The sequence below is a fragment of the Oikopleura dioica genome, chromosome PAR, assembly GCF_907165135.1.
Source record: "Oikopleura dioica chromosome PAR, OKI2018_I68_1.0, whole genome shotgun sequence".
In the NCBI taxonomy this organism is placed as follows: Eukaryota; Metazoa; Chordata; class Appendicularia; order Copelata; family Oikopleuridae; genus Oikopleura; species Oikopleura dioica.
In genome coordinates, this window is record NC_137293.1 from 2264117 (window position 1) to 2280871 (window position 16755).

At 39.3% G+C, this 16755-nt stretch overlaps 7 protein-coding genes and 1 long non-coding RNA gene across 8 annotated transcripts; 6 read left to right on the forward strand and 2 right to left on the reverse strand.

Annotated features, from left to right (window-relative positions):
* Positions 1 to 146: 146 nt before the first annotated feature.
* LOC145703906 (uncharacterized) lies at positions 147 to 1872 on the reverse strand. Its single transcript, XR_014134396.1, has 4 exons — positions 1757 to 1872; positions 1493 to 1711; positions 555 to 1450; positions 147 to 510 (listed from the first exon to the last, which is right to left on the reverse strand). It is a non-coding gene; the product is annotated as an uncharacterized LOC145703906 (long non-coding RNA).
* A 288-nt stretch (positions 1873 to 2160) lies between these two features.
* On the forward strand, positions 2161 to 3307 carry LOC145704430 (uncharacterized). Its single transcript, XM_081781887.1, has 3 exons — positions 2161 to 2717; positions 2839 to 2957; positions 3049 to 3307. The coding sequence occupies exons 1-3, from the start codon at positions 2275 to 2277 to the stop codon at positions 3249 to 3251; spliced, it is 765 nt and encodes a 254-aa protein (XP_081638013.1). The 5' UTR covers positions 2161 to 2274; the 3' UTR covers positions 3252 to 3307.
* A 152-nt stretch (positions 3308 to 3459) lies between these two features.
* On the reverse strand, positions 3460 to 4417 carry LOC145701159 (uncharacterized). The gene is made up of 2 exons (XM_081778386.1): positions 4111 to 4417; positions 3460 to 4073 (listed from the first exon to the last, which is right to left on the reverse strand). The coding sequence occupies exon 2, from the start codon at positions 3958 to 3960 to the stop codon at positions 3460 to 3462; it is 501 nt and encodes a 166-aa protein (XP_081634512.1). The 5' UTR covers positions 3961 to 4073; positions 4111 to 4417.
* A 202-nt stretch (positions 4418 to 4619) lies between these two features.
* On the forward strand, positions 4620 to 6194 carry LOC145702831 (mitochondrial 2-oxoglutarate/malate carrier protein-like). Its single transcript, XM_081780116.1, has 6 exons — positions 4620 to 4943; positions 5108 to 5336; positions 5377 to 5623; positions 5671 to 5770; positions 5816 to 5925; positions 5967 to 6194. The coding sequence occupies exons 1-6, from the start codon at positions 4919 to 4921 to the stop codon at positions 6147 to 6149; spliced, it is 894 nt and encodes a 297-aa protein (XP_081636242.1). The 5' UTR covers positions 4620 to 4918; the 3' UTR covers positions 6150 to 6194.
* A 3179-nt stretch (positions 6195 to 9373) lies between these two features.
* LOC145704049 (uncharacterized) lies at positions 9374 to 10671 on the forward strand. The gene is made up of 6 exons (XM_081781472.1): positions 9374 to 9693; positions 9738 to 9840; positions 9878 to 10088; positions 10134 to 10278; positions 10320 to 10419; positions 10538 to 10671. The coding sequence occupies exons 1-6, from the start codon at positions 9385 to 9387 to the stop codon at positions 10642 to 10644; spliced, it is 975 nt and encodes a 324-aa protein (XP_081637598.1). The 5' UTR covers positions 9374 to 9384; the 3' UTR covers positions 10645 to 10671.
* An 86-nt stretch (positions 10672 to 10757) lies between these two features.
* On the forward strand, positions 10758 to 13579 carry LOC145701160 (uncharacterized). The gene is made up of 11 exons (XM_081778387.1): positions 10758 to 10867; positions 10913 to 11124; positions 11168 to 11455; positions 11493 to 11514; positions 11548 to 12078; positions 12162 to 12400; positions 12441 to 12584; positions 12630 to 12718; positions 12809 to 12890; positions 12937 to 13185; positions 13227 to 13579. Exons 2-11 carry the CDS (start codon positions 11029 to 11031, stop codon positions 13422 to 13424), a joined length of 1938 nt encoding a protein of 645 aa, XP_081634513.1. The 5' UTR covers positions 10758 to 10867; positions 10913 to 11028; the 3' UTR covers positions 13425 to 13579.
* Positions 13580 to 13889: 310 nt separating this feature from the next.
* On the forward strand, positions 13890 to 15834 carry LOC145702434 (lysophospholipid acyltransferase 5-like). Its single transcript, XM_081779658.1, has 7 exons — positions 13890 to 14157; positions 14205 to 14633; positions 14676 to 14783; positions 14823 to 14999; positions 15049 to 15186; positions 15234 to 15370; positions 15417 to 15834. Exons 1-7 carry the CDS (start codon positions 13924 to 13926, stop codon positions 15553 to 15555), a joined length of 1362 nt encoding a protein of 453 aa, XP_081635784.1. The 5' UTR covers positions 13890 to 13923; the 3' UTR covers positions 15556 to 15834.
* On the forward strand, positions 15830 to 16604 carry LOC145702436 (uncharacterized). Its single transcript, XM_081779660.1, has 3 exons — positions 15830 to 15935; positions 15982 to 16187; positions 16232 to 16604. The coding sequence occupies exons 1-3, from the start codon at positions 15866 to 15868 to the stop codon at positions 16571 to 16573; spliced, it is 618 nt and encodes a 205-aa protein (XP_081635786.1). The 5' UTR covers positions 15830 to 15865; the 3' UTR covers positions 16574 to 16604.
* The last annotated feature ends 151 nt before the right edge of the window (positions 16605 to 16755 follow it).

Here is a 16755-nt window from a genome sequence, read left to right on the forward strand (position 1 = left end):
AAGCCACAGATTTCTGAGTGTATTGGTCAAAGTCATTGAAAAAATGACATTTGATTGTAGATCAAGTGCTAGAAAATCCCAATTCGATCTCAAGACAGGACGTTTATCCGCTTTAATTTTCAGAATTATTCGTAACGACAGAAAATCTTGTTGTTTCTTCGCATTTCTTTGACCTCCTTATTCTCAGTGAGTTCTTCAGGTCTTGCCGAAACTGTCTACTTCTGAATGAATACAAGCCAGCGTTCAAAGCAGGCAGCAAGGACATTAGAATATCATCAGTTCTAGTGAGCGCTTTGCAAGCATTTTCGTCTTCAACGCGAAAGAACATCCGAATAAGTCGGTAAACACTGTTGTATCCAAGAACAATCCCGTTGGACGTCAGAAAGAGCATCAAAGTCTGATGAAGATCGCGCTCCACGGTGCTTGATCGATGGCTCGTGGATGTTCCTATTGACGCAACTTGTCTAGCAGACGATTGCACTGTCTTTTTGACTTTGATCAAGCTCCAAGCTAAAGAACGATTTCTAGATTAAACATTTGGCAAAGCAACTAACCAATAATCGTGAACGGGAAAAGTCGACAGAAAATAATCTGAAACGTAAAGAAAAGTATCCTCGGTTCAGAAAAAATCTCTCCAAAAGAAGGATGATCAAAAGGTGTCATTATCAAAGACGTGTAGGGCTCATCACAGGACGTGAACGAGGAAGACTTATATTTTTGTTTCAGATTGCAAATTTCTTCCATTTCTTCTTTTTCGGTGATTTTCTTTTCCTCGAAAATCGCTTGACATTGATTTTCTGAAAATGAGCTCCAGACAACATCGCATTTTGGACCGTTTCCTTCCATCCAAGGGCAATTGAAGGGCGTTTTGATCGTTGCTGCTTTCATTTTCGGGAGAGCCATCAGAAGGGAAATGAAAACAGCGAAACAAATCAAAAGAAATGAGTTGAAACGTCTGATGAATTTGAAAGAGCCGGCGATGGAAAGTCGAAAGAGCGAGAAAATGACCAAAACCATCATCGAAGAATTCAGAGTTGCTTCGGGGAGAAACTCAACAGAGCGGCAGACGAAAAGTGATGAAGTCAAAAGTCGATTTTCGTCGAGATCGTAAAACTTCGATATTGCATAGATGATGTCGATGATTGCAAGGGATGTGACCAGATTTGAGGCTCTTCAAGAAGATTCAAGATTTATTCCGGATTTTCTCAAAAAGTAATTTTGAATCTTGACTTGAGCGCTGTTTTCTAGAGAGCATAATTACCAAAACGAGTATATTTAGCAGAATTCCGACGATTAGCAGACTAAAATTGATCCAATACAGAATACTCTCGTAATCAACTGCTTCTTCTTCAGTTTCTCTCCTTTTCCGAAAACCGGTGAACGAAATGTTGTAGAGACTCAGTAGATCGTAAATGTCCTCTTCAGATGATGTTCCATCACACAACCTGGTCTACAAGACACTAACCATGAAATTCACCGTACTCAATAAAACCTGGTTGTAGACATATTCTCTGAAAACATTTTTGTAGTGCTTGTAGCATTCACACATATTGTAAGGGTACTCTGTTTCGATAGAAAATGATATATTCTCCATCTCCAGGCTTGTTTCTTATTGTATCGAATTTATACTCCACGAAGATTTTTAAATAGATCCTCTCTCTTTTGTAGCAGAATTTTCGTCAATGAAAATAGACTTTGGAGTCAAGCGGAGCTAAAACAACATTATCTCCGGCCCAATTTTATACCTCTTCGAGACCTTAATTTGATTGAATCCTGCCCTTGAACCGCTTGTCTAAGGGTTAAAATCAGTAACCCGCTGTAAACTGTTTCTCTTGGCTTTCTAATGACCTGAAGCCCTCGTCTAAAAAGAGAACGATTTAGCGCAGTAAATTATCTTTTGTAAGCCACAGCCCCGAATCCACAAGGAGTCAAGGAAGATTGATGAATGAGCGAAATTCACCAAATTGAGACGTTTTCAATCAGAAAGAAGTCTGCACTTGATTTATAACTTTTAATTTTTGCTTCGCGAAGCTATTTTCGCGGGCGCCATGAAAGTTCAAATTCACACCGTTGCTACGATCTTTACAGTTACAGTGTGCATACACCGCTCCTTGTAAATTAGCTGACGGAAGTGTCGAAATCCCCCGATACGGGTCTATCTGTATTTTCGCACTGCTTTTGTCGCTTTTGCTGACAGTATCGCCAGAAAGAACACTCGAGCGCCAGAATTGTCAAACAGCATTAAAAACCGCGCCTTCGAAAATTGAGAATTCAATGACGCAAATTTCCGATATAACAATATCATTAAAAAAGGCAAAGACATTTATAAACGCCTTCGAGAAATTTTCGCAAAAAAAGGATGATTTTGAGGAGGAATTCCAGAGCATTTTTGGCGATTTTCCGACAGTCAAATATTTCCAGAGACGAATCGAATACTGCAAGAAAAAACTTCAAAGAGAAGAAAAGGTCCTTCGATTAATCGACTGTAAAAACACTGAACATCGAAAAAATATGGCAAAGATGAGAATCAAATGCTACAAAGAATCGTTGGAGTCAGAAAAGAAGGCTTTGAAAACGGAAATTTCGAGGATAAAAGCGGAACTACCAGAGACCTTCTTGACAATTTCGAAAGCTCTTAATGCTCTTGAATTATTATTTCCACAAATTTGTGCCGAATACAAATCTCTTCAATTAGCTCTTGAAGAATTGTATCCAAGGTAAATCTTCATTGACTGAAAGGGGATAGATTCAAATCCCATTTTCGAACAGGCGATTTTGAAGGGATACCCTTATTTTTTTCCTTTTTCTTTTTGCTTTGCAAATAAGAGGACTTTTTAGTTCCTATCTTGAAGAACACGAGTTCATAAATCTCGCTGCTTTTGTCGATTCCCAACACCTAAACAAGCCCCGCACACTCCCAATCGACAGTTTCCTCCTGACGGGAAAGCTTCTTCAAGGTAACAGTTTTAGTGAAAAACAAACAACTTCAATCGGAGGTGATGATTTTCCCACGTCCCGAACGATTTATGACTGATGGAAAATTTTTAGTACATCGCTACCACGATTTATTCAAAGAATGTAAAAGTCTTGGCGATTTCCTGGAGACAACACTTCAAGCAAAATACAGTGGGAGCAATTTTTCTGACGAAATAAACGATCTTTTGAATTCGAAGGAAAAGTTCACAAAGCTGCACGTGATTAAATTTGAGCCGCTCCTGCCGTCAACTGAACGACATTTTTTCTTTGATTGATACTGTTTCTCGTCTTACTGTACATATTTAAAATGCTGATAAAAACGCTTAGTTTAAGAAATCTCTTCAATTCATCGAACTTCATTCTAGAGCATAAAGTGGTTACCCATCTTAAGAGGCCCTAACTTAAGAGGACTTTTGCGTCAATTTGGCTAATTTTGTCATCCTAAAAAGTTCCAACTCAAGAGGACTTTCTTGATGATTTTTATTAAATTTCGGGAAATATCTTGGCAAACAGTGAGTCATTAAGCATTTTTTTTACAGTAAAGAAACTCGAAATCTTTGACTGCTTTTCTGGCCATTTTGAAGACGATGGCTTTGCAATGTCGGCTTCATCTGAACCTGGAATTTGAGGTTCTTCCTCAATATCCATCGGGGTCGCAGCTTGTGTATCATCGATCTGAAGCGCCAGGAAATGCTCGATCAATTCTTCTTCGTCTTCTTTCTCCAAGATACTTTCGAAAACGTCCAAGCCCTCGACGTCTTCAACATTCTCCTCGTATTCTTCTTCTTTAATCAGTCCAGTATTGATCCAATTTCGCTTGAAGATTGCTGGATTCATGTAAGTGAAGATTTCGTTGGCTTTTCTCACGAGCTCTTCCTCTGTGATATTAAGATGATCGTGATCGACGATAAAATCATCGAGGTAGTAGCAGATTTTTAAATTGTGGAAGAAGCTTGTAAGCCGGACAGAGTTATCGATATACATCAAATAACGCTGCGATGGATTTTTTTCTTTCAAAAACGCCGAAAGACGAGTCAGCTCCAGAATAAATATCGCTCTTGTACACCAGGCGGAGGAATTCCAGTATAGTCGAAAATCTTAAAATTAATAAGCTTTGTTTTTTTCAATTTTTACCTTTAAAATCTCGAAATTCTATTTCATGAAATTTGAGATTTTTAGAGGAGGAGGGCTTGGAGTTGTCGAAGTTTGGGTTGGCCACTCGTTCTATCTGCTTTCTTGGTGCGCCTTTCCATTTACTTCCTTGATTTCTTATTATGATTGCGGGGCGGTAATCTTTTAGCGGCCCAAACGCAGAGATTGTCGGGATATATGTAAACCGCTCTTTTTGATGAGCAATTTTCGAGAGTTGATCATCTGATCCAAGCAGGATACGATTTCGCGTGTCAATCTCTCGGCTGACGCCTGTCTTGTCACAGTTCAGAATAGCACTTTAATTTAATGATTTCAAAAATAAATTATCAAATCCTCACCTCAATGGATAATTCGAACGACAGGATCGTAAACGCTGAATTTCGAAATTTTTCTCTTCTTCTTAATTCTAAAATTTGCTCAAATCAAAAAATTAGTTTAAATATTGCAGTTCAAATTTTCAGCAAAAGAAGTCCAATATTTGCCCTCTGGGTAGAGTTGCGCTCTTGCTCTCTGGACCAGCTCCAGGGTCTATTTTCTTGAAAAAAATAGGCGTAGCCCTTTTTGCCATCCTCGCGATTTTATTGCTCTTCGCGGCCGGGTGCCCTTGGGAAAACCTACCAATTTCAAAAAGCAAGCCCTTGAGTGATTGAACTGTGACTTGAAGAGCTAGCGAAGGATCAGAAGCAACAACTCGCGCGTCTGTTTTTGACCTCGATCGAGAGTGAGGTGCTATTTTTTGCAAAAGGTTAAAAACAAGAGATCTAAAAGAAGATTTGACTGAAAGGTTCAAATGGCAGAAAAAGAAGTCCCCTTAGGTAAACTGATGAAATCAGAATTTGTCTTTGGCAGCTTGAAAATTGCACAAACCAGTTTGACCTTGATTTCGGGTTCAAAAAAAAAATAATTGGTTATTAAAATAAGAAAATTTTTTTTTGTGAAATCACTCTCAAATCCAGTTTGATTTGATAATCGTTTTTAGGACTCAAGTTCGTCTTTGGCGGATTATCAGGATGCGGTGCCGTTTGCGTCGCCCAGCCAATGGACTTGGTCAAGAACCGAATGCAAGTTTCTGGCGAGGGCGGTGGAGCTCGACTATACAACAACTCCTTCCACTGCGCGCAGACTATCATCAAAACTGAAGGAATCGCTGGACTCTACTCCGGACTCACCGCCTCTTTTGCCCGACAGCTCTCTTACACGACAGTCAGGTACAGAAGGAATAAAGAATGAGTATTTATAAGCGCCTAGACTTGGTGTCTACCAGACACTTCTCGGCCGATTCTCGAAAGATGGAGAAACTCCTGGTTTTGCTCTGAAAGCGGCTCTTGGAATGACTGCTGGTTCGATCGGTGCTTTCTTTGGAACCCCAGCTGATGTGGCTCTTGTCAGAATGACGGTTGATAAAAGATTGCCTCCAGCAGAGAGAAGAAACTATTCCTCGGTTTTGGACGCCTGGGCGAAAATCGTCAAGCATGAAGGAATTACAGCTCTTTGGGTAAAAATTGAAAATGAGGTTGAAAATTCAAAGATTCAAAATTCTAGCGTGGCGTTCTTCCGACCATCTACAGAGCAATGATTGTAAATGTCTGCCAGCTATCAGTTCAAACTCAAGCTAAAGAAGCTATTTATGATCAATTCAAAGGTGCTTATTTCGAAATTTTTATGGCCCATTGAAATCGTTTTCTAGTTGAGAACAAACTTGCCCTTTCATTTTATGGATCCATGGTCGCTGGATTCGTAACTGCTTGCGTTAGTTTGCCTGTCGATATGGCGAAGACAAGAACGCAGAATATGAAGGTATGACTTCAAATAAGAATTCTTCTTGACAGAAAAATCAGGTCATCGATGGAAAACCAGAATACAAGGGAATGCTTGACGTAATTCAAAGAACTGCGAAATCAGAAGGAGTTCCTGCGCTGTGGAAAGGATGGACGCCCTATTTTGCTAGAACTGCCCCTATTACTGTTGTCACTTTGGTTCTTATGGACATGTTCATGTTCCAGTACAGAAAAATGTCATGAAATTTCATCAGTAAAAGCAAAAATTCATAACTACAGCGTAAATAAAGTAAAAATAATAAAGAATTATTGAAGAAAAAAGATTAAATTTGAAATATCCTCGCAAACAGGTTGAAAGGGGAGGCTTTGAGAGCAATTGCCAATTGAGAACTGACAATGACATTAAAAAACATCCGAAAAAACATAAACCTGTCGCGTTGTTGTGATGAGAAGAAGCAGTAAAAGCTTTTCTTGAGGAACCGGCATTATTTTCTTGGATTTTCAGAAAAAAAAACTAGAAGAGATCTGTTGATGGTAATAGAGGAGGTATTCGAAGAAAGAAGTGTGGATGAGATTGGTCAAACTAAAGTTCAGGTATTTTTTGTAAAATCCGTCTTTTAATCAGTTTTTATAAGTGTTTGGATTGTCACTGTAAGGGTATTCTGAAGCAAAAGGACGACAAAGTTTACTTGTTTCCTGATGGAGGTTTGTCACCACCGATAGATACACGGAAAAAAGATGAAGATAAGGGAACATATTGTTCAAAAAAGTGGTGGAGGAATAAATGTTCTATAAAAAAGCATGGAAACTCAACAGAAGATCAGAAGTATGCAATGCTCTTTTTTGGTCTTCTTTTCTGGTTGCCAATTATGTTCATTGGTGGGCTATTGAAAATAAATCATTTTTAAAAAGCTTCAGCTAATCATTATTCTCTTGAAAACTTCAAAACAAGTACAACCTTGTCGCCTTGCCATCGATACTACAAGAAATGCGTTCAAACTGGAAAGATGAATCTCTGCGGTCATTCATTGAAGCAATGCTTTCAAAATGCCACCAGAGGGTTTATTTTTCCAGAACCGGTTACGGTAATAGAACAGCGTGGCCCTGCACCCCTTGTATTTACCGAAGAAGAAAATCAAGTGAATCTCATTCGATGCAAAAAGGAAAAATTCTACAAGGCAAAGGAATGCCGTTTCCTTTGTTCCACTGCACTTGTATTGGAATCAACGAGGACAAATCCGATTTCCCCGTGCGAGTCCATTTGCTTCCAGTTGACTAAGTCTTCATTATCTTCTGGAGAAATTTGCCCAAAAGAAAAGTACTGTGAAACTGGGTGCCCTTGTCCTTTTTACAAATGTGAAAAAATACCCGAATCCTCTCAAAAATTGATTCCTGCCTTTGACCTTCAAAAGTCAGAGGCCATTTATCCTAACAGTCAGGCATTGTGGAATCTTGGTTTGATAACTGAAAGGTGGGATGATCGGCGCCACATTGAGAGGCTGAAATTTCCTATTGTTCTTTCTGATTTAACGGGTAATCAAGATCAACTTAATATGACCGGTACTGACTCTCTTTTTCCTTATGAATGTTTTCAATTGAAAATTGTACTCTGCATTTTGAAATATACTTTTGAAAACGGAAAAGGCAATGGGCTCAACTTTTCTCAACGGCAAGCACTATTTGGTCGATGCGTTTGGAAATCTGATGAGACTTCAAGAATCTGGGGAGTCTTCTATGTTCATCGCTAATAGCTACAGATGGCTGTAAATTTATTTGTTATGATTCCTTTAATATTTTTTTTTATTTATAGAGGATTCTTTGTTTTTCACTTTGGCTCTTCGATGGGAACCCATCAAATTGAAGTTCCACTGCGTCAAGATCGGAGAAAAAGTTTTCCTGTTGTTGTTATTTGAAAAAGGTCAAAAAAAATCTTTGTTCTGATGCCTTACCTAACTCTTGAGTCAAGAGCCTTGACCATATACAGCTCCCCAACTGCAAGATCCGATAAGTGCTTCTACTATGCTCCTGATTACAATCTGAATCGCTTCGAAGAAGCACAAGGCTTCATTCCTGGCAATCATTACAATGCAAAAACATCTTCTTACAGTTACAAAGGAAAATTTAATCTCATGAGTATAAGACTTGGCGATCATTGGATCAAACTTTCAAAAACTAAAGACTATGGGCTCGCCATTCTGAGTCCGACTTAGACTTAGCTAAAAATCTTGATTATTGATTTCGGTATGATTCATACCGTATGAAGAGGGTCACAGGTGGTGAGCCCTTTGTTGCTCTAAACAAAATAAAAAGAAGTGAAGAATCAGAAAAAGGGTGGCGAAAAGATGAGATTCATTTACCGTGGGTACTGAGAGATTTAGACCCTGTGCATGTTCTTCCACTGATACGGGTTCAAGAAAATTGATAAGACAGTAAACCCCTGTTTCTTTTTAAGTGTTAACCCGGAAAAGATAGATGTCGGGCGATTATTGCTAATTCTGGTCTCCAGAAGCGTTGCTCTCTCTAATACGATGTACTCTGTGCTATTAGAAGGACCGGGAAAGGGAAACAGAAAGCTTCTGCTTCTCGGAAGTGAGTGGATCGGGTCTCTTGTAAAATATCAAGAAAAATCCATCTGTTATTCGAAATTATTTGCGTCTGACGATGCTTATTATACCGATCAAAGTGGAATCAACAATGATGAGTGCGAGTACTTCATCAATGGAATGATGAACAACGAAAAGATTTTCATTCAAAATTTTGTCTTCGATAGTATCTTTGAAATCGAGTATGATTTCGGAAGGGATTTTAAAAAATAGCAGCGTTGAATGTCAAAAAGAAGGCAAAAGTATCCTCAAAAAAGAAAAACTCGAAATGAATTTTATTCAACAAAAATCAACAAAGAGAATGCATGTCACAAGTAACCCGTTTTTCGCATTTCACGATGATGTTTTCCCGGCTTTCTCTAAAAATGCACTCGCTCAGCCTCGATTCCCTCGTCCTAGTGGCCCTTCCTCGAAAACAATCATTCCGGACTCTTTCTTCTCCACCCTCGATTTCAAACCACACATTTCAACCCTTGAATTGAATTTGAAAGAAACAGAGATATTTCATTTTGTAATTGAAATTCCGGTAAAAATATTAATTTGATAAATTTAAATCAATCAATTAGGAAAATACCAGAAGAATGAAGATTTTTGAATTCAAGTTTTTCGACGAATCGATTCTTTTGAGCTTTGGAGTCTTTGAAAATTCCTCTTTTTGGGTTGATTCATATTTCTTAGAAGAACGAGTTATTTTGCAGTCGGATGCCTCATCATTTGAATTCAGGATTCACTCGACTGACGCTTCGGAATCATCAATCTTTGAAATTTTAGAGGAACAGTTTCATTATAAAAGTTTTATATATAATATAATACTCAGGTCGTACCCTTCTTGCCCTCTTAACATTTGAAACTCAATAAAGAACTCCTCAGTTAAAATGACGAATGTAACACTGACCGGATTGAAAAAGATTGAAGACAAGAAAATACGAGTTTTCAAAAAAGGCAGCGCAAGAATGCGGAACTTCTTCTACTCTAGCATTCAGAAAACTCAGATCGCTGTTATATTACCACATCGTTTTGAAGACTACCAACCTTTTGCAGCCCTCGATGATGGATTTATCAGCAAATCTTTGTCTTTAAATCCTCCTCCCTCTTATTCGATGTCTGAATACATTTATTTCTCGAAATGCGGAATCGTCAATAATCAACCTCATCTCTTTGGCGGATTCAGAGATAAACAAAGAGTACCTTGATTATTTGCATGAAAATTAATAACTTTTATTGTAAGATTTCCCGCTTAGAAGGATGTTCATTTAGTGAATTGTCAATAAAGCTGATAAACGATTATTCTTATGGACATGGAATTTTAACTCTTGAAGGAGGAAGCGAAGGTATGAAAGAGAACATCTGATAGTATCCGATTTTTAGCAATAATTTGTTTTGACTACGACAAAGAAGATGCTTGCGAGATATTCGATGGAGAGCGGGTAAAGAGCACTTTTCGCTCATCTAAAAGGCATTGGGACGGAGGTTTTGCCTTCTATAAGGGCTTTCCCACTGCTGTTAGTGGATACGGTGCTGGAGGAGCAGTTGAGACAATGAAAACAAGGGGTTGGTCTAATCTTCCATCCCACCCAAGGTTGATAGCTTTATTTTATTATATTAAGAGTGATTTGCATTTCAGAAAGTTTTGTTCTACTTCTGCGATCGGACTACCTTCAGGTGATCTGCTGACTATTGGAGGATATGAGATGAATCAAGATAGAAAAATGAACGAAATTTATGTTCTTCGGAGAAACAGATGGCGAGAAATTGGTTCTCTTTCCAAGGTTAATACTCTTTGAATGATATAAATGAGTTTTTGTTTCAGGCGGTTATCTTTCCTTCTGCGATTATGATTGAAAACAAAATAATGATCTTTCCTGGTTCTTTCGATGAACCTCAGTCTCCTATCCAACGAATAAATTTAGGTCAGAGTTTTCACATTCTCCAAGACATTTTTCCATTTTTCTAAGACAAAATATTTCACAGAAAAATTGTGGTTTCGATATTAAAAAATTATATTCTAAAGTCGAACTCTTGAATAAGATTCGGATGAAAATATCATTTCTACTCAAATTATTGCGGATCAAGGCGTTTTAGACATCGCTTCTCCGATTGTTTTCCTTACTCCTATGGATTACTGTACATCTTAGTGCAATAAAATCATTCTTAGAGCTCCTTTTTCGTTTTCTTCAAATTTCTTCAAGCAACAAAAGTCCTCCAGCAGCGCGCCACCGAGTTTTCCCACACTCAATGAGGAACCATTATTCAAAGTCTTTTGTTCGTTTTTTCAAAAAGAGAAATAATCACTACGTTTGCACATTTATGAGAAAATTGATTCGGAAAAGAACTGTGAAAGTTCAAATTTGAGTTACTGTTATTACTTTTTATTTACTCAATGATTATGCAATTTATGTTTAGTTTGATCGTCCGATGCGTCGTCTCTGCATTTTCGGATAGTTCAAATTCCTGGTGAAAAGAAAGAAAAAGTAAAAAAATCCAAGAGAGAGGTTATTAATGAAGACTTCAAGAAGAACATGAAGATTCTAGAGATTTTTTACTTGCTCATTTGCCCGACAGAAGGAAATATTCTCGAAGGAATCAATGAAAACATTATTCGCCCTGTTCAAAAGGTAATTTTCATTGATTCTAAAGTTTAAACCACCTGATTTTCAGGCTATTTTCGGCGAAATAAGCGACTCAAACTCGACAATCTTCATCGAAAACGGCTCCATCCGAAACTCCAATCGACAAATCGGCTCCTATTCCAATAGAAACAACCTCAAAATCGACACTTATGAAAACCTGGAAATAGTAGTCGTGAGAGACAACATCGGCTTCATCGAAATCACGAACAATCTTCCAAAAATCGAAGTTGACGAAGATTATACAGTCGATGAAGCGTTGTTTTACAATATAACGGATGTTGATGAAGACATATTGTTAGGAACAGGGCTTAAAATTGCCGAAGATATTAAAAAAAAAATTCTATTTTTTGAAGAAAATAAATTCGATGAAAACTTGTTGAAAATCACGATTTTTTGGACAAAAATGAGCCCTCGATCAAGAAATTCTTCAGAAAATCGAGCATGTCCAAATCAAGCGCTCCAATCTCTCCGGGTTTTCCGATTCCTTCATCAACAAACTCCTGAAATTCTCAATTTTCAACTTGAAAATCCGAAACTCCTGGTGGTCATGTGACTGCACCAAGAAGCGCCTTTTGTCGCTCAGAGACGTCTTGACAGGCCTCGATGTAAAATGTCTCGTTCCAAACAATCTCGAGGACGAGTCTTTTTACGATTTGGAGGAAGATGATCTCAAGTGCAAAGGAACGAACACGCCGAGGCCGATCAATCGCGATGTGAGCTCGATAGAATACGAAAGGGCGGAGTTGAGATGCGCAGCGAGTGGCTATCCCCTGCCGAAAATCTACTGGAAAACTCCGGGAGGAAAAATGATTGATCAAGAGTTTCTCATAAACGCTTCGAAAAACGAATCTTTGAAGGAATACACAGAAGTCTTCGAAGTAAAAGAACAAGTGACGGACAGAATCATTCCTAATCACAGTCATTTGCTATCAACACTAAGTAAGGATTCTTTTCTGGCCAATCAATATCTTGAAAAACGACTCCAGACCAATCATTATCGCAAAAATAACAACTCATTTCAGTTGTCCGAGATGTGAATAAAAGAACAGCTGGAGAATATCGCTGTCAAGTTGGAAATATCATCGACCTTCTCGACAATGAGGACGAGAATATCAATTCTAGCGTTCCATTTTCCTTCAAAGATCTAAATAAGGCGAAGTCGACTAAAGTGCGTCTATCGTATTTGCCGAATGAGAAGGCGAATGTGGCGTTTTTCACATTAGTTTTGACTTGCTTTATTGCTGCCTTTGTCATCAACTTGGTAAGGCGCTCTTCTAAACCACTTTTCAATTATTCTGAAGGTGAATATTTGCCGATATCATTGCGACTGGAAGAAGAGAATCAAGAACCTGCGCCAAGATCCAAATCGCTACGAGATTCCCGAATCGATCAGGACCTCTATGGCCTCTGTTTACTACGAGAAATATGATTTCACTTGCCAACAGGTATTTTTCCCTCAAATGAATCAAAGTAGACGACGTTTAATTCAGGCTTTTTTGGATGCGCTCCTCAAATCAAGTCATTCCATCAAGAAAACTTTTGAAAACACGACGCAGGGATTCGAGATAAATGTGTCTTACAGGAATGTGTTTCAAATTGACTACAGTCAGAACTTTTTACAGCTTTTTAAAAGATCGAGAAGCATTTTCATCTCATTTATGAAACGCTTCAGGGAATTCAGTGACAAGCTTCGAGAAAACTTCGGCGGTAATATCGAGTGGCGCCCTAGTATTCCTTCTGTCCGGCTCCCTGTAAGTCTTCGCCCATGTTCATTCTCATCATTATTCTTCTCTTCAGAATTTGCCAAACTTTTACGGCTCGCTCTCCAGTCTCCGAGAGCGCATCCCCAATTTGCCGAAAGGTCTTCGTCCGTCGATGAACTTGTCGAATCTTCGCTGGGAAACCGGCGATTGGAATATGAAAGTGCGGATATCTAAATTTTCCCGAAAATGGTTCTACGGCTCAAGCGAGAATCCATCGAACATCGACGAGTTTCAAATCCGAAATGAGAATGGGCGAATGGTCATCACGCCTATTCCCGAAAAGGTGCCTTTTCGCTGTTGCTTTTTGTTTACAAAATCCCCTAGAAATCGACTGAAAACCGGCTAAACAGGGAAAACTCGCTTTCAATCGACGATTCCGCTTTCGAAGCATCATCTTCTCTCACCCATGGGTCCTCTTCTCCTGCTGGCATGGACGAAGTAGACGCAGATTATTTACTCACATTTATCGCCACTCCAAAAGAGAAATCTGTAGGAGACCATCTTTACGAATCAAATGTCTAAACTATTCTTCAACTCTCGCTCCCATTTTCCCATCTTTCCTCCTCTTGCCTACCTTAAAACTTTAACACTCACTAAACTTAAAACTATTCAACTTTTTGTCTCTTCATTCAAAATCCAACTGTACACTACCTATTCATAAAACATCTCTTCACAAATTTTTTCTTCAGAGAATGAGAGAGAATGGTAAAATGATGCCAAAAATGCCGAAATTGTCGGTAAAAATTGAGACTCAAAGGACATGAAAATTGTCCTTGACGAGTATGTTGCTGAAATTCAGTGAAGAATATGACGGAATGGAAAGTATACAGAATTGGAGCGCGAAAAATAGGGAGTGCCCTATTTTTGGGCACGCCTTTGACTATCTGTAGAAATTAAAACTGTCATCACTGCGTTACTGGCGAACTGCAAATAACCAAGAGTCTTGTGAAATTGAGGAAAAACACCGACTTTTTCACTTTTTTTTCTACATTTTTTTATTTTGACGATATCAGACTGTAAGATGGACGTTTTGGCCGAAACGCTGGGCGTTCCGGAATCGGGCTTGCGTCTCGTCGGGTCTGTCCTGGCGAGCTATCCGCTTGCTCTCGCCCATCGCTGGTGCTTCTGGGGAAGTTCTCCGACAACTCAGAACATTTTCTTCGCTTCAACTGGCATGGGCTTGACTTACTGGTGCTACGGAAAGGATATCATCCATTCCTTCATTTGTACCCTTACTCAGTGGGCTTTTCTGAAGGTAAAATTCAACGCAACGATCCCTTATTTGACCTTCAATCAATCTAGTTTCTCGGCGATAGCAAGCATTGCCTCCCACTGAGTTTCGCTTTCCAATTTGGCTACCTCCTCTTGGGTTACTCCGCCACAGAATCTGAAGATTATGACATTTGCTGGACCATGACCGGCTGCATCATGTGTTTGCGTCTGATCGGGCTGGCATACGATCGGTATGACGGAAACAAAACCGACGAGGAAATCCGGAAGGATCAGAAGGAACGAGCTCTCAAAGATTCTCCAAGTCTTTTGGAGGTTTTTGGGTTTTCGTACTCCTTCATGGGCTTGTCTGTTGGCCCTCAGTATCCGATGAGTCTGTATAGACAACTTATCGATGGAGAACTGACGGAAGAAAAGGGACAACGGCCAAAGTGCATTCAGAAAGCCATGGCGGTGGCGCTGACTGGGGTCGGTTTGATGGGACTCAATGAAGTTCTCAAGGTAGAAAAAAGATGTTAAAAATAAAGTTTTCATGCTGTTTAGATGTACTTTCCAATGTCTTACTTGGACTCACAAGCTTTTCTAACCGAATGGCCGTATTGGAAGAAAATGGGGTATATCTCTCTCGCTGGAATGGCCCACATGCACAAGGTATTAACCAAGGAAATTTCAGTAAAACACAGATTTTAGTATATATCAATTTGGACCTTGGGCAATGGTGGTTTAATCCTGACTGGAATGGGCTATTCCAAGAAAGAAGATGGCCGAACAAACTGGAACTCGCTTGCAAACATCAAACTCGGCCAGTACATCAAGGCGATGTCATATACTGACATGGTCAAGGCTTTCAACGCGAATACCAACGACGTAAGTCTTCCTTGTCTTCAATTTCGAAAAGTTTCGTCCCTTATTTTAGTGGGTTGCCCGTTATATTTACAAACGATGCATCTGGATAGGCAACAAAAACATCTCCCAAGCAGCTGTTCTTGGCTTTTTGGCCATTTGGCACGGCTACCATCTTTGCTATTTCATAATGTTTGCTCTAGAATTCTTCGTAAGTTATTGTCCCTGAGTTGAAATGCTTATCTCATTTGTATTCAGGTCGTCAACGGCGAAAGAGAGATCTTCAAGTTCACAGGCAACTCCAAAGCAATTCAATCTTTACCTCAATCAATCCGCAACGCTTTCAGCTATCTTTACTTATCTGCCACTTGGGGCTTCTGTATCATTGAATTCAGGTACCTTCCGATCTCTCACCGTACCCTCTAACAATACTGTTTCTAGCTTACTTGTGAAACATAAGTACATGCCAGTCTGGAGCTCAATCTACTACAGTCACTTTATCTTCTGGCTGGTGACATACTTCGGCCTTGGAACTTACAATAGACTTTCTGCGCCACGAAGGCGGCCTAAAACCGAATAATTCTGATATTTCTTCCAGTAGACGTTTTAAAAAAGTGGCATGTTTCGAATCTGAAATCAAGCCTTGTTAATTGTTCCCATCCACGGCAAAATTGCAACGAAAAAATGTTCATGACCATTTTTTGAGAAGCTGAAGTTGCATCAAAAATCACATCTTCACAATCTGTTTTTCCTATACATACAACTTTCTATTTATTTATTACATATGATTCTTATGGCTGCTCTTTCTATGAGTAAGGCATGATTCTGTCGCTGTAGAATAAAACAAACAGCTGTTCTATTCGTTGTTGTTTCGTATTTTTGCTAAAAGAATGAATCGGAGCCAGCTGAGGGATGCATTAGCGATAAATGATCTAAAAAGAAATATCTTCGATGTTGAAGGTAATTATCTTCATCCTTCATTCAAGCTAAAAAACGCTAAATCTAGGTGTTATTCAAAAGCTTCCGAATTCATATCCAGGACCAAGCTGGAAGTTTCCGCAGCGTCAGGCGAAAGATATCGATGTCGAGGAGCAATCAGCTCGTTTCTCGGCAGGTGAAGATGTCATGAACAATTTTCATGCGCAGTTGAGTTTGTTGGAGTTGCTCGTCGATAGGATTCATTTTTTGATCCTCTCTTGCGCGGATGTTCAGGTTTGTTTCGATGAGCAAAAACTGCTCACTCATGCGTTTTTCAGTCTGTTTCTTTCACCTCCATTGGTGGCGCGGGAGAATCCCTCCTAAACTCCATTGTCAAGCTCCGTCAAGGTGACCTTTCCGGCTTCACTGGAGGGCATACCCCCTGTGGAAGCTCAAAGGTCTACTCGCCAAACTACGAAGAAGATGTTCGCCGAGAAATGTTTCCCTTGATTCAATCACTTGTCGTATCGGTCAACACTCTTTGCAACAACTACGTTTTGCCTTGCGAAAGTAACAAGATCTGGCAACGAGAAAACAGAAAATTGGACAAGTGTACTTTTGTCAGAGTAACGACAGCGCTAAGAAATGATATGGGAAAGGGTCAAAAATATGCCTTTTAGAATATAAAATCATTATCTTTCCATTTAATTGACCCGGAAAAGAAAAGATTACAAAGCTCTTCAGCTCTTTTGACAAGAAGGTCGTTCGGTTGAAATCGCAAATCGACGAGAAACAAAACGAATCGAACAAGTTCAAATCACTCTGGGAGGCGTCTAAGGAGTCACTCAAGAAACAAAAGGAC

Excerpts from the sequence above, each read along its gene's own strand:
- LOC145704430 (XM_081781887.1), top strand. The coding sequence starts at position 2,275 with ATGACGCAAATTTCCGATATAACAATATCATTAAAAAAGGCAAAGACA. Across the intron at positions 2,718-2,838 it reads CTTGAAGAATTGTATCCAAG|TTCCTATCTTGAAGAACACG; the intron begins GTAAATCTTCAT and ends AGGACTTTTTAG. Across the intron at positions 2,958-3,048 it reads GACGGGAAAGCTTCTTCAAG|TACATCGCTACCACGATTTA; the intron begins GTAACAGTTTTA and ends GAAAATTTTTAG.
- LOC145701159 (XM_081778386.1), bottom strand. The coding sequence starts at position 3,960 with ATGTATATCGATAACTCTGTCCGGCTTACAAGCTTCTTCCACAATTTA.
- LOC145702831 (XM_081780116.1), top strand. The coding sequence starts at position 4,919 with ATGGCAGAAAAAGAAGTCCCCTTAG. Across the intron at positions 5,624-5,670 it reads AAGGAATTACAGCTCTTTGG|CGTGGCGTTCTTCCGACCAT; the intron begins GTAAAAATTGAA and ends TCAAAATTCTAG. Across the intron at positions 5,926-5,966 it reads CAAGAACGCAGAATATGAAG|GTCATCGATGGAAAACCAGA; the intron begins GTATGACTTCAA and ends CAGAAAAATCAG.
- LOC145704049 (XM_081781472.1), top strand. The coding sequence starts at position 9,385 with ATGACGAATGTAACACTGACCGGATTGAAAAAGATTGAAGACAAGAAA. Across the intron at positions 9,841-9,877 it reads TCTTGAAGGAGGAAGCGAAG|CAATAATTTGTTTTGACTAC; the intron begins GTATGAAAGAGA and ends TCCGATTTTTAG. Across the intron at positions 10,089-10,133 it reads AATCTTCCATCCCACCCAAG|AAAGTTTTGTTCTACTTCTG; the intron begins GTTGATAGCTTT and ends TTTGCATTTCAG.
- LOC145701160 (XM_081778387.1), top strand. The coding sequence starts at position 11,029 with ATGAAGATTCTAGAGATTTTTTACTTGCTCATTTGCCCGACAGAAGGA. Across the intron at positions 11,515-11,547 it reads AATAAATTCGATGAAAACTT|CCCTCGATCAAGAAATTCTT; the intron begins GTTGAAAATCAC and ends GACAAAAATGAG. Across the intron at positions 13,186-13,226 it reads TCACGCCTATTCCCGAAAAG|AAATCGACTGAAAACCGGCT; the intron begins GTGCCTTTTCGC and ends AAAATCCCCTAG.
- LOC145702434 (XM_081779658.1), top strand. The coding sequence starts at position 13,924 with ATGGACGTTTTGGCCGAAACGCTGGGCGTTCCGGAATCGGGCTTGCGT. Across the intron at positions 14,158-14,204 it reads CTCAGTGGGCTTTTCTGAAG|TTTCTCGGCGATAGCAAGCA; the intron begins GTAAAATTCAAC and ends CAATCAATCTAG. Across the intron at positions 15,187-15,233 it reads TGTTTGCTCTAGAATTCTTC|GTCGTCAACGGCGAAAGAGA; the intron begins GTAAGTTATTGT and ends ATTTGTATTCAG.
- LOC145702436 (XM_081779660.1), top strand. The coding sequence starts at position 15,866 with ATGAATCGGAGCCAGCTGAGGGATGCATTAGCGATAAATGATCTAAAA. Across the intron at positions 15,936-15,981 it reads AAATATCTTCGATGTTGAAG|GTGTTATTCAAAAGCTTCCG; the intron begins GTAATTATCTTC and ends CGCTAAATCTAG. Across the intron at positions 16,188-16,231 it reads TCTCTTGCGCGGATGTTCAG|TCTGTTTCTTTCACCTCCAT; the intron begins GTTTGTTTCGAT and ends TGCGTTTTTCAG.